General features: G+C 42.8%; 2 protein-coding genes across 3 annotated transcripts in view; one reads left to right on the top strand and one right to left on the bottom strand.

The window, feature by feature from the left end:
* uvssa (UV-stimulated scaffold protein A) overlaps window positions 1–3,863 on the top strand; it is a 144,020-nt gene extending 140,157 nt beyond the window's left edge. For both annotated transcript variants that reach the window (XR_009790353.1, XR_009790354.1), the window contains 2 exons: window positions 925–1,207; window positions 1,698–3,863. The gene's annotated coding sequence lies outside the window, so the exon portion shown is untranslated. The remainder of the gene's footprint in view (window positions 1–924; window positions 1,208–1,697) is intronic.
* Window positions 3,864–7,441: 3,578 nt separating this feature from the next.
* nkx1.2lb (NK1 transcription factor related 2-like,b) overlaps window positions 7,442–14,582 on the bottom strand; it is a 38,722-nt gene continuing 31,581 nt past the window's right edge. Inside the window, exon 3 of the mRNA XM_061788442.1 lies at window positions 7,442–8,743. Within this exon, the coding sequence (XP_061644426.1) occupies window positions 8,001–8,743 (743 nt within the window). The 3' untranslated portion in view covers window positions 7,442–8,000. The remainder of the gene's footprint in view (window positions 8,744–14,582) is intronic.

Below are 14,582 nucleotides of genomic sequence, written 5' to 3'. Positions count from 1 at the left end.
GACTCGCTGCGCTCTTGAAAATGGCAGGTTCGAGTTCCGGATGCAGGTAAGTTTGGATCAACTTCAAAACTTTTCAAACATTTTCAAGCTTTTTTATATTTACAGTAATTCTGTTGTGTTTAAGGCCACAAAAAAATTTTAAACAATTATTTTGTATTGTATGGTATTTCTGTGTGGTCTGTGTTATGGTTTGGGTTGTTTAGTTTTGTTCCATGTTTTCCTGTTTTCCATATTTGTCGTGCGCTCACCTCGGGTGGCCTGGACGGCCACCAGACTGACCTGAGGGGTGGACTCTGAACCCTCCTCCAGGCCCCCTTCGACCCACCCTGGGTTGGTGACTTTTTGGTTTTCTTTGGGATCCGTTCCTTTAGAGGGGGGTACTGTCATGGTCTGTGTTTTGGGTTGTTTAGTTTTGTTCCATGTTTGTTGTGTGGTCATTTGGTTGTTGTGTCCACCTGTTCTCGTCAACCTTCTACCTTGTGTTGACCAATCAGCTCTCTTCAGCCACTCGTGTCTTGTCCAGGTGTTCCTCGCTGTCTCGTCAATCTGTATTTAGTTCCCTGGTTTCTTTCAGTTCTTGTCGCTTCATTGTCGTTGTCAGGTGTCTTTGCAGTATGTCATTGTCACTGTCTGTGTCATGTCATAGTTGCCAGTTGTGTCGTTCAGTTATTTCACCAGTCATGTCTTGTTTCTTGTTTTGGTTTTACTCGTTTCTTTGTTACTTTGTGTTTAAATTTTGGACTTTGTTAATTTAGCATTTAGACTTTTGCATGATCCTTGTTTTCCTTTGTTTTTGGAATTAAATATAATTTTTTATATACTCCTGCACTACTGCGTTGCCTCCCTGCTTCCCTGCACTTGTGACCTCCATGTTTTTGCCTTGCCTTCCTCGGCTTCGACCACCCCACCCGTCTCCCGACCCAGCGGTGCTCGTCCAGCGGCCGTCTCCCGGCTCCGGCGGCGCTCGTCCAGCGGCTGCCACCCGACCCCACTCGAGACTCTATTGCCTGGCCCCTTCATTACCATTGGGTTTGGCACCGTGGCTCTCCGCATGAATAGCCCTGTAAAGACCCTGGTGCTTGGCGTCCTGGACGATCTCCTGTACCGCTCATCCAAGCACCTCACCTCGGGTGGCCTGGACGGCCACCAGACTGACCTGAGGGGTGGACTCTGAACCCTCCTCCAGGCCCCCTTCGACCCACCCTGGGTTGGTGACTTTTTGGTTTTCTTTGGGATCCGTTCCTTTAGAGGGGGGTACTGTCATGGTCTGTGTTTTGGGTTGTTTAGTTTTGTTCCATGTTTGTTGTGTGGTCATTTGGTTGTTGTGTCCACCTGTTCTCGTCAACCTTCTACCTTGTCGACCAATCAGCTCTCTCCAGCCACTCGTGTCTTGTCCAGGTGTTCCTCGTTGTCTCGTCAATCTGTTTGTATTTAGTTCCCTGGTTTCGTTCAGTTTTTGTCGGTTCGTTGTCAGGTGTCATTGTCACTGTCTGTGTCATGTCATAGTTGTGTCGTTCAGTCATGTCTTGTTTCGGGTTTACTCAAGTGTTTCTTTGTTACTTTGTGTTTAGATTTTGGACTTTGTTAATTTAGCATTTAGACTTTTCCATGATCCTTGTTTGCCTTTGTTTTTGGAATTTAATGTAATTTTTTTATGTACTTCTGCACTACTGCGTTGCTTCTCTGCACTTGGGCAGCCGTGACCCAATGGTTAAAGATCATCGCCTGCCACCATGGGGGACCTAGGTTCAAGACCCTGACTGGACCATCCGCCAACAACTCACGGCTGTGGTGTCCTTGAGCAAGACACTGATACCCCGAAATGTTCCCCGGGCGCTTCAGCTGCCCCCTGCTCCAGTGTGTTCCACTAACGTGTATGTGTTCACTGTGATGGGTTAAATGCAGAGAACAAATTTCATGTGCATCCATGTTCATGACAATAACAGGTGATTCTTCTTCTTCTTGGGTCTTCCATGTTTTTGCCTTGACTTCCTCTCCTTCGACCACCCCAAACGTGACAATTTCGGCCATGAAAAAAAAGTGCTTCAACGCCCCCCACCCATTAGTCTGTTAAACTGAGGAGGTTTTTAACCACGACGGTGACCTCAACCCCAGAGATAGGAGAGCCTGCCTCAGGAAATTGAGGAGGCCTTGAAGAATTCTCCCCACCCACACACAACGTCTCAAGTTGAGGTCAGCAGTGCCCCATCCCCACTATACACAGTGTTGATGTTGCACTGCTTCCCCCTCCCAAGACGCCAGATGGTAGACCAGAATTTCCTCGAAACAGTTTCTCCATGGCCTCACCAAACTCCTCCCACGCTCAAGTTTTTGCCTCAGCACCCACCAAAGCTGAATTCCGCTTGGCCAGCCAGTACCCATCAGCTGCCTCAGGAGTCCCACAGGCCAAAAAGGCCCGATAGGACTCTTTCTTCAGCTTGATGGCATTGATGGCCAACCATGGTGTTGGCTGGTGTCCACCAACGGGGTTTGGGGGTTGCCGCCACAACAGGCAACGACCACCTTACGGCCAAAGCTCCGGTCGGCCGCTTCAGCAATGGAGGCATGGAACATGGTCCACTTGGACTCAATGTCCCTAGCTTACCTCGGAAGGTGGATGAAGTTCTGCCGGAGATGGGAGTTGAAACGCCTTCTGATAGGGGATTCTGACAGATGTTCCCAGCAGACCCTCACGATACGTTTGGGCCTGAGGTGATGTTCCACGTTCCTAGAGCCAGCATCTGTAGCCAGGGATCAGATCGCCAAGGTCCCTGCCTTCGGCCACCGCCCAGCTCACATTGCACCTGACCCTTATGGCCCCTCCCACAGTGGTGAGCCTATGGGAAGTGTGTGTGTGTATGTATATATATATATATATATATATATATATATATAGACAGACAGACATCGACTGTAGCAACCCTCCCGATTTGTGTGGGGGTCATGAAGGCAACTGTGTGTGTGTGTGCATAATGTACAAATAACCTTAGTATTGTCCTCTTTCGAGAAACTCGAAGTAGTGACTGTATTTCCAGCTTGAGTATGCCAATCCCTTGTCCCCGTCTATTGTTTGCACCGCTGGCTGCTTGGGTACACGTGAGTTGACGTTGTGCTGAAAGCGTGCAATATGTCACGTGACGTCATTGCCTCAGACTGCTCTGTTTATAAATAAAATATTTTTTTTCGATATTGTAGTTGTGTGCATTTTAATTAGGGATAGTTAATAATATAGTGTATTTTCTTTGTTTTATTAGTCATTACTAAAACAAAGGCTGAAAATAGGTCTACACTTTTGACGTGTGCCGAATCAAGTGTCTTGATTATTGACTTGCCTCATGTTCCCAAGCACTGTAGTTTGTTAATGATAAATATAAGTAGTTGTCTAAACTGCAATAGCATATTTTGTTTCTCAACTGTTCTGGATTTTCTTTGGCTCGTGTCATTTTGTTGCAGCTTTTGTAGATCTTTTGTCTGACTTGAATTTGTCGAGACAGTTTCAGTTTAAGTAATTTCTTGATTGAGCAGGTCTGGAAGTAATCAGGCTTGGGTGTGATCGGTGAAAATTAACCAAAAATTGTGATTAGCCATGATTAAGTCATGATTTAACAATGGGAGTACCGTAATTTCTTGTGTATAATGCGCATTTCTTTCCTCAAAAAATTGTCAAGTCAATAGTGCGCATTATACATAGGTATAGAGGGGATTGGGGGGGTGAAAACGTTCCCAATTTTTAAATGTATGGCACCATCTAGAGTTTATGGAAAAAGCTGTACACTTTCATTCCAATATGCCACCGCCGTGTGTGTGTGTACGTGTATGACTTTTCACCTGTTGTTTAAATAAAGGGAACACTAATCACACATCCTTGATCTCAATGAATGAAATTTTCCAGTTGAAAGTCTTTGTTCATTACATAGTTGAATGCGTTAAGAACAAAATAACATAAAAATGATCACTGTAAATCAAAATTATTACCCAATTGAGGTCTGGCTTTGGAATCATGCGCAAAATATAAGTGGAAAATCACATCACAGGCTGATCCAACTTAAGTGGAAATTCCTCAAGATAAGTCAAAATGGATAGCACCCGAGTTAAATATATGAGTGTCACAGCAAAGGGTCTGATACTTTCCGTACCCAATGTGTGTGTGTGTGTATATATATATATATATATATATATATATAAATATACCGCTTTAAAATGTTTCACTGTTATATTGCAGCCATTTGCTAAAATGACAGAAAAAAACGGAATTGTTTTCCTCAATGTACACACAGCACCCCATATTGACAGAAAAAAAAACGGAATTGTTGAAATTTTTGCAGATTTATGAAAAAGAACAACTGAAATCTCTCACATCCATAAGTATTCACACCCTTTGCTGAGTATTTAGTAGAAGCACCGTTTTGAGCTAATACAGCCATGAGTCTTTTTGGATTTAGGGATCCTCTGCCATTCCTCCTCACAGATCCTCTCCAGTTCTGTCAGGTTGGATGGTGAACGTTGGTGGACAGCCATTTAAAGGTCCCTCCATAGATGCTCAATTGGGTTTAAGTCAGGGCTCTGGCTGGGCCATTCAAGAACAGTCACGGAGTTGTTCTGAAGCCACTCCTTTGTTATTTTAGCTGTGTGCTTAGGGTCATTGTCTTGTTGGAAGGTGAATCTTCGGCCCAGTCTGAGGTCCTGAGCACTCTGGAGAAGCTTTTCGTCCAGGATATCCCTGTACTAGCCTGTATTCATCTTTCCTTTGATTGCAACCAGTCGTCCTGTCCTTGCGGCTGAAAAACACCCCCAAAGCATGATGCTGCCACCACCATGCTTCACTGTTGGGACTGTATTGGACAGGTGATGAGCAGTGCCTGGTTTTCTCCACACATACTGCTTAGAATTAAGGCCAAAAAGTTCTATCTTGGTCTCATCAGACCAGATAATCTTATTTCTCACCATCTTGGAGTCCTTGAGGAGTTTTTTTTTTTTTTTTTTTAGCGAACTCCACGCAAGCGTTCATGTGTCTGAGGGGAGAGGCTCCCGTCGGGCCACTCTGCCATAAAGCCCCGACTGGTGGAGGGCTGCAGTGATCGTTGACTTTCTAGAACTTTCTCCCATCTCCCGACTGCATCTCTGGAGCTCAGCCACAGTGATCTTTGGGCTCTTCTTTACCTCTCTCACCAAGGCTCTTCTCCCCCGATTGCTCAGTTTGGCCGGATGGCCAGCTCTAGGAAGAGTTCTGGTCATCCCAAACGTCTTCCATTTAAGGATTATGGAGGCCACTGTGCTCTTAGGAACCGTCAGTGCAGCAGATTTTTTTTTTGTAACCTTGGCCAAATCTGTGCTTTGCTAAAATTCTGTCTCTGAGCTCTTTAGGCAGTTCCTTTGACCTCATGATTCTCATTTGCTCTGACATACACTGAGCTGTCAGGTCTTATATAGACAGGTGTGTGGCTTTCCTAATCAAGTCCAATCAGTATAATTAAACACAGCTGGACTCCAATGATGGTGTAGAACCATCTCAAGGTTGATCAGAAGAAATGGACAGAGCCCGAGTTAAATATATCAGTTTCACAGCAAAGGGTTTGAATACTTCAGTTTTGCTCTCTTAATAAATCTGCAAAAATTTCAACAATTCTGTTTTTTTCTGTCAATATGGGGTGCTGTGTGTACATTAATTGGGGAAAAATGTACTTAAATGATCTTAGCAAATGGCTGCAATATAACAGAGAGTTAAACATTTAAGGGGGTCTTAATACTTTCCGTACACACTGTGTGTGTGTGTGTGTGTGTGTGTGTGTGTGTGTGTGTGTGTGTATGTATGTGTAAACAAATAAGAGCTTCCCTGACTGAGAGAACTGCCTTAACCTTCCTGCATTCAATGATTCTCTTGTACACTGACTACTGTATTACTTGCTGGTTGTTTACTGGAGGAACAAATCTTAAACCTGTGGAGTCCATATATAAAAAAAATGCCTTGAAACTCCTGGACAAAAAAAACATTTCATATCATCTTTGCAATATCTGTTCAAAGTACAAACTCCTCAGTTTTAAAAACTTAAAAAAATTAAAAAATTGCTTGCACGTTATATAAAGTTTTAGAATGACTAGCACCACCACCACTGAATGACTTTATCAAACAGAAAATAACTTATGTTTCGAAAACGCGAAACACCACAGCCACCTCTACAGGTGATTTTGAACTTCCTTTTAGGTGAACTGTATTTGGACAAAATGTCATACTGTATGAAGGTAGTAAGCTCTCTGATAGTGTACTACACTCAAAGAATCTCCTAACTTCATGATATTTAGGAGACATATGAAAGTGTGGATTAGGACCTACCAGATCTGGGACCATGTTTCAACACTTACTGTATGTAAACTTTGATGTACGTAACAAAGCAGTGGCCAGTAAGGCCATGTGGTGGCTGGTCGGGACGCTTTGGTGAGACTGGGGGACCCGCCCCCCCCTGGGTCCCGGGGCGTGGTTCATGTCCCCCCAACTGGATAACCCCATGGGAAGGGGGCGCTGGCTGGGCTCTCCTTTCGGGTGGAAGCGGCCGAGCCCGCCCTTCCTCAGTGTGCTGGCATAGCAACTCCATACACCAGTTGACTATTGTGAGATGGTGTTTATTCAAAATTAGTTTCCATCGACACACTATCAGATTTAATTGCTTTTGCTGGGAGATGACAAACAATGACGCAGCTTGTATTAAGATGCCATGTTTTGACCTGTAAGAAGTACTCCATCACACCAGTAGCACTGGCTTGCTCATTAAACCCTACCCTGTCATACCCTGTCTTTTTCTGTCCTCTCTCATCCTGTCCTATTGGTTAGCTGTTGCATGTCCTCACAGGGTTTCCCCCTCGTCCACAATTAAGAATTTGGCTCCTTTGTAACGTTACTTTTGGTCATATACTGTATTATCTAGTTTCTCAACTATTGTTCTGCTGTGGTTTCTACCCCTATTCCACATCTGTTCTGTTCCTCTGTCTGTCCCCTCAAAACTCCTTTATGTCCGGCTGGAATTTCAATAAACATCACAATAATTTAATTCCCCCGTTACACAGCAAAACCTCCGGCATAAAAAGCACACAGATCCACCATTCTGCATGAACATGCCCCAGAATAGGACAGGTTTAAAACCAGATAGAAATATATATTATAGTTATCCGTGTTCCCTCAGGGGGAAATTCAACTGCCACTCTGATGTATCATCAGATCACTCATCACACTCGGGAAAGGGGCGGAGAGGCGAGGTACACCCTGAACTGTTCGCCACCCAATCGCAGGGCACATATAAACAAACAACCATTCACACTCACGTTCACACCAACGGGCAATTTAGAGTCTTCACTCAACCTACCACGCATGTTTTTGGGATGTGGGAGGAAACCGGAGTAGCCCACGCAGGCCGGGGAGAACATGCAAACTCCACACAGGGCTGGGATTTGAACCCTGGTCCTCAGAACTGTGAGGCAGATATGCTAACCACTGCTTCAGAGTGCCGCCCTTTACTTAAAATTAATTTTCCATAATATGTCACCTATATTCTAAACAATGAATGTTTGAAATTTTAGACATACACACTGACCAGCTTTTGTTATTATTCACTGTTTATTATCAAAGACATTACCATATGAGCCGTGTATCAGTTCACCCATGGCTTCATGGCCAAAATAGCCAAACAAAAACACTCACTGCTGAAGCTACACAGTACTTATAATAGATCGGGCAATCCCTTTGGTCATATACGTATAACATTCAGTTTCCAAACAGATTTAAGGACAGATCAGCTATTTGCTTACCTTAGTTTAACAGCATTCAGAATATGAAGCTGGAGCATTAGAATTAGTTCCACTTTTATATTGAGATTGACATTCAGTCAAAATGATCCGTCAAAAAAAAATGTTACAGAAATGTAAAACTCAAGCTGAGTTGAATAAATGTATTCATATACTGAAATATGTCAATCTCTTGGCTCAGTGTGTGCATGTGTGTATCTCTGTGTCTACACATGGGAGCTATAGAAGGCAGGTGCAGCATAGCTCTGTCCCCCCAACATAAATGGGGACAGAACGTGGCTGGTAGTGAGGAAAGGCAGCTGGACCAGGCTGCCTGCAGAAGGGTGATGGTGGCCTGGTGCATAGCCTGTGTGCATGCCTAGATGCCCACTGATTGGAGGTGATGGGCTGAGTGGACTAAGGTTTCCTAGAGCACCTCCTATTCCTCCTCCAGTACCAACTGCACCTCCTGCACCGGTGGGAGCCGAAGTGTCTGCACCAGGGTTCTGTTTCTTCCACTTTGTCCGGCGGTTCTGGAACCAGATCTTTACCTGTGTCTCAGTGAGCGAGAGCGACAGTGCCAGGTTGAGCCGCTCACACACAGACAGGTACCTTGTAGACTTGAACTTGTTCTCCAGTGCAACCAACTGCTCGTAGGTGAAGGCAGTACGAGCTCTGCGGGGTTTCCCTGACTTTGAGTCTGAGCCTGAGCGTTTTCTCTTAGGCTTTCCTTGTGGGCCCTGGCCCCCATTGGGCTGCACATTGGTGATCTGGCCAGCAGAGCCTCTTCTGGGACTCTTTGTCTGTTTGTTCAGGTCCTGGAGGCTCTGCTGGTTGACGTCTCTGTCCTCACTAAAGTGCAGTGCTGAACTGATCTCCTCACTGCTATATGAACCATCTGGTGCCTCTGAAACTGGGGTACCATTTCTGTTGAGGTCATCCTCATCTGGACTTCTGTACACAAAGTTTTCTGAAACATATGACAATGAAGATTAGATGTTTTACATTATGAGATGATAATTCTTAACACAAAGGTAGTGGCTACATTCACGTGATTCATACAGAGATGTGGTGAAATAACATAATAGACACTTGTCAGTTGCTAAATGTTCCTTCAAAGACTAGATCCCTCTCCGCTTTGTCTCAAAATTCCATTTGTCTCCATCATTTATCATCATTCCACTATGCCCCTTTTTAAAGCTTCCAAGGATGATACCCTCAACAAAGGGTACATACAGTATCTGTTGGATCTCGGAGAGAATAGTATGTCTGGCACGTTCACACTATAAGAAAATACTGGCCCTCTAAAGGGACTGTATAAGAAATATAGAGCTTGTGTTTTTTTATGAAATAATTTTTCACGTTTTAATTAAATTTCTAACTATTTCAAAAAGTGTGGCAGAGTTATTCGTGGCTTGGAAATAAGTATTTTTTATTGAATTCAATGAAGTTCAATCATCAACCTTGACAACATTTGTGGTGTTCTTGGTCAAGACCATTTCTCAAACTTGATCAGCAATCTGAAAGGTTGGCTATGGTGTGCCAGGTTCACTCAAAATTGTCAATAAATTATCTGAGAAGCTTTGCCATATGATGTATCAAAACAGTTAAAATTTTTCGTTTATATTATTTCTAACAAAAAGTCTGTCAGTACGAAATTTATCTGAAGTTTTAAATTTTGATAGACCGAAATACCATGCATGTAGAAATCAATAACTGCAGGCAAAAACACATTGATTTGATCTAAATTGGGATTCAAATTCAACTATAAGGCATTGCAGAGTAGAATAATCGTGACAAAATGGCAATAAAGAAAATAATGACATTTTCCTTGTTCAAAATGTGCATACCTTTATTTCTTTATACTGTGGATTGCCTTTCTTAGCATCAATGATGGCTTGTGTGATAGTAGCGGATGAAGCCCTTTATTTTCTCAGGTAGTAAAGCTGCCCATTCTTCCAGGCAAAAAGCCTCCTGGTTCCATGAATTATTGGGTTGTCTTAAATTAACTGCACGTTTGAGATCTCTCCATCAATGTCAATGAAATTGGGGTCAGGACACTGTGACGGCAACCCCAGAACCCTCACTTTTTCTAGTGTTGCCACTGAAGGGTTGTCTTGGCCTTGTGTTTTGGATCATTGTCATGTTGGAAATTCGAGGTGTGTCCCATGTTCCGGGGTGATTAATGCTAATTGTCCTCCAATCATTTGTGATAACATGCTGCATTCATCTTGTCATAAACTTTGATGAAATTCCCTGTGCTGCTGTAGTTCACACACACGGTAATTATCCGAGATCCACCTCCATGTTTCACAGTAGTGATGGCTCTTTACATGCCGAACAAATTTTGCATGGCAGTTGTGGCTTTTTGCTCTACCCGACTGTGACTTGGTTTTAAGAGAACCACTAACTTTCCACTTCTTTGCCAGAGTTTGAACACTACCGATTGACATTTTAAAATCTTAAGATATCTTTTTATATCCTTTCTGGATTTTAAATTTCAACTAGCTGTGGCTCCTTTACAGTTCTTTTGCTTTCCCCACAGGTTGGTATCCAGCAAAGTCAGTTCAGCTTTGGATGCAATGTGCAGGGGGGTCTCAAGAGCTTAGAAACTCACTGACTACTGTATATAAAGACAGATAATAATTACAATCAAACAATTTGCTTGTATGGAAACTTATTCTTAATATTATTACTTTTATTGAGGGCAATTTGAGTGATTTCAGTTGTTGTTATGTTTTAAAAATCACAAATGCACACACACATGCATAATACCGAATGGTTTAACCTCACCACTATCCCTTTCAGTCAGTCCTATCAGTCATATTATCCCAAAAAAATCCAATATTTCACAAATTCTCCCATGGTATGTAAACTTATGAGCACAACTGAATTTAAGTCATTTTGTATCAGTTTCATATAATTTGATCAATGACAGTAATGATATCCATCCATCCATCCATTATCTGAGCCGCTTATCCCCACAATCGCAGAACTGGTTGCCAGTCAATCGCAGGGCACATATAAACAAACAACCATTCACACTCACATTCACACAATATAGAGTCTTCAATTAACCTACCATGCATGTTTTTGGGATGTGGGAGGAAACCGCAGTGCCCGGAGGAAACCAGTAATGACATACCTCACTGAATTGTATTTTGAAAAATCAATTTTACTGGTGTGAGTATTTGAATTATTCTCATTTGTTGTCATTCAAAAGGTAATGTTTCAAAGAAAACCGTTTTCAGGTCTCTCCAGAGATGCTAAATTGGGTTTAAGTCAGGGCTCTGGCGGGGCCATTCAAGAACACTCACAGAGTTGTTCTGAAGCCACTCCTTCGTTATTTTAGCTGTGGGCTTAGGGTCATTTTCTTGTTGGAAGGTGAATCTTCAGCCCAGTCTGAGGTCCTGAGCACTCTGGAGAAGGTTTTCGTCCAGGATATCCTTGTACTTGACCACATTCATCTTTCCTGGGATTGCAACCAGTCCTCCTGTCCCTGCAGCTGAATAACACCCCCATCGCATGATGCTGCCACCACCATGCATCACTGTTGGGACTGTATTGGACAGGTGATGAGCAGTGCCTGGTTTTCTCCACACATACCGCTTAGAATTAAGGTCAAAAAGTTCTATCTTGGTCTCATCAGACAAGAGAATCTTATTTCTCACCATCTCGGAGTCCTTCAGGTGTTTTTTTTCTGGTGGCCACTGTGCTCTTAGGAACTTTAAGTGCAGAAGAAATGTTTTTGTAACCTTGGCCAGAACTGTGCCTTTCCAGAATTCTGTCTCTGAGCTCTTCCGGCAGTTCCTTTGACCGTATGTTTCTCATTTGCTCTCACATGCACTGTGAGCTGTCAGGTCTTATATAGATAGGTGTGTGGCGTTCCTAATTAAGTCCAGGCAGTATCATCAAACACAGCTGGACTCCAATGAAGGTGTAAAACCATATCAACGACGATCAGAAGAAATGGACAGCACCCGAGATAAATATGAGTGTCACAGAAAAGGGCCTGAATACTTATGGCTGTGTGATATTTCAGTTTTTCTCTTATAAATTTTCTTTTCCAAAAATTTCAACAATTAAGGTTTTTTTTCTGTCAATATGGGGTGCTGCGTGTACATTAATGAGGAAAAATTAACTTAAATTATTTTAGCAAATGGCTGCAATACAACAGTGAAAACTTTAAGGGGGTCTGAATACCCGTACCCACTGTATATGACTTTTCTCCTATTGTTTAAATAAAGGGAACACTCTAATCACACATCCTTGATCTCAATTAATGTAATTTTCCAGTTGAAAGTCTTTATTCATTACGTAATGGAATCCGTTAAGAACAAAGTAACATAAAAATTATAAATGTAAATCAAAATTATTATCCTATTGAGGTCTGGCTTTGGTATCATACGCAAAATAAAAGTGGATCATCACATCACAGGCTGATCCATCTTAAGTGGAAATTCCTCAAGACAAGTCAAAATGAGGCTCAGTAGAGTGTGTGGCCTCCACGTGGCAGGCTCCTGATGAGACGGCGGATGTTCTCCTGAAGGATTTCCTCCCAGATCTGGATTAAATCATCAGTCAGCTCCTGGACAGTCTGTGGTGCAACATGGCGTAGGTGGATGGAACAAGACATGATGTCCCAGATGTGCTCGATTAGATTCAGGTCTGGAGAATGGGCAGGCCAGTCCATAGCATCAATGCTTTGTAACAATACTCCCTACCAGATTCATATTGAACGTATGTTACACCAAGAACCGATGACCTTTGCATTCCTACCAGTGAACTCTCAGCCAAGCAGACCAGACTGTAAACCACCTATCATTTGTTCTAACTCAAGTGGACCCGTAAAATTAGATAAAGATCCCCTCACTGCCATCAGGGGACTTCACGATAACAAAGACCTTTCAGTGTAGACAGCCAAATGACTGAAAATCTGGGGGGCCTCATGAACAGATGTAGCAGTTCGGAATAATTGAAGACAATGGATTTATTAGTTAAACTGGCCTCACTGGATTTATTAGTAAACCGGCCTCCCCATGTACTCGCCAGATGAGTTAGAAGAGGTCCTTTGTTGACATTTTTTACCTCCAATAGGACCTCTCACAAACCTGATCCAAGAGAGTCCCTTGGATCATTGGTGGAGCATGTGCTACGCCCACTCGCACTTAAAGAGGCACTGCAAGCTGAATTCTAATGACTGCAATATTTAGTGTGTAAAATTCCTGCTTTCAAACATACTAAGCCTGCATGAATGTTTTAAGTGTATATCGTGTAATCAATGTCCTTAATGACTGTTTCGTCTTATACAGATCTGCCGCCAAGTCTCTTTGAAAAGAACGATATAATTGTTTTATCTCAGATGATACGAAAAGTTACATAATGAATATCCAGCACTCTTCGCCACCAAACAAAGGTTGAAACAAACATTGCATATGTTAACCATTATGCGTGAGACAATGCAAAAGGTGGGAATTATTATTTTTGATATATACTGGGTTTTAGCCCACAGATAAACTGAGGGTGAAATTCAAGAGTGTGGTCTATTCTCCCACGCTGCTTTTTTGTCCACTCCACTCCCAAAAAGATCAAAAGCAGCAACTCTTCTCCTGATCTAGCGCTTACTCTTGTTTTCGCTTTCTTGTTTTTTCCTAGTACCTTGGCTCAACTCTAGCCGGCAGGCTAATGCAGGGGCGCGGCCACCAACAAGTCCAACCATTTTCCGTACCACATTATCCTCACAAGGGTCGGGTACGTGCTGGAGCCTATCTCAGCCATCTTCGGGCGAGAGGTGGGGTACAACCTGAACTGGTCGCCATTCGCGCACACATTCACACCTAAGGGCAATTTAGAATCCTCAATCAACCTACCATGTATGTTTTTGGGATGTGGGAGGAAACCTGAGTGCCTGGAGAAAACCTGAGTGCCCCAACAAGTCCAAATGGCAGGAAAATTACAAGCACAACTGCGTGAATAACAACTTTCTTTTTGTCATCCCTCTTGTTTTTGCTTTTTGCGCATCGTCATACGTCGGAAGAACAGACTCACTTGACTAGCTTGATCTGCCTAAAGTGAGTACACCTTGCTGTTTACCAAGTACAAATTAGTGCATAAAAATGGGATTAAACCAACGATCACGAAGATTCCCATCTTTATCATCGCTCAACACCCATCATCTCCTTTCACGCTCACATCACGAGTTCAGTCATTCATCCTGTATCTCGTTCTTTATGAATGTTTACCTGTAATTTTCGTAAAGTCCCCTGCATCGGTTTCCCAAAATTCAGAATCAGAATCAGAATCAGAATCATCTTTATTTGCCAAGTATGTCCAAAACACACAAGGAATTTGTCTCCGGTAGTTGGAGCCGCTCTAGTACAACAGACAGTCAATTTACAGAACACTTTGGAGACATAAAGACATTGACAAAAAACAACAACAAACAACAATTGTGCAAAAAGATGCAGAGTCCTCAGTTCGAATGGCTAATATCGCAATAGTCCGGTGCAATGACCATTGTGCAAAGGGCACTGAGACTTCAAGGAGTGTATGCGGTTTAAAGTGACGAGTACTGCGATAATCTGGGACAATGGTTGTGCAAATGTTACAGATACTCCTCAATCAGTGTGCAAATGGAGCAGATACTACTCTGGCATGAGTGGCCACTATATGCAAATAGTGCAGCACGGCGAGACAACTACAGTGAGTGCACGAGTAATACATAATACAGAAATGTGACAACGAACTCAAGTCAAAAAATTGCCAGCTTGTTGTAATGGAATTGTAAGTTAGCTGTTCAAGAAGTTGAT

This window comes from Phyllopteryx taeniolatus, chromosome 10, assembly GCF_024500385.1.
Source record: "Phyllopteryx taeniolatus isolate TA_2022b chromosome 10, UOR_Ptae_1.2, whole genome shotgun sequence".
Lineage (NCBI taxonomy): Eukaryota > Metazoa > Chordata > Actinopteri > Syngnathiformes > Syngnathidae > Phyllopteryx > Phyllopteryx taeniolatus.
This window is presented reverse-complemented; position numbering and strand designations above follow the sequence as displayed.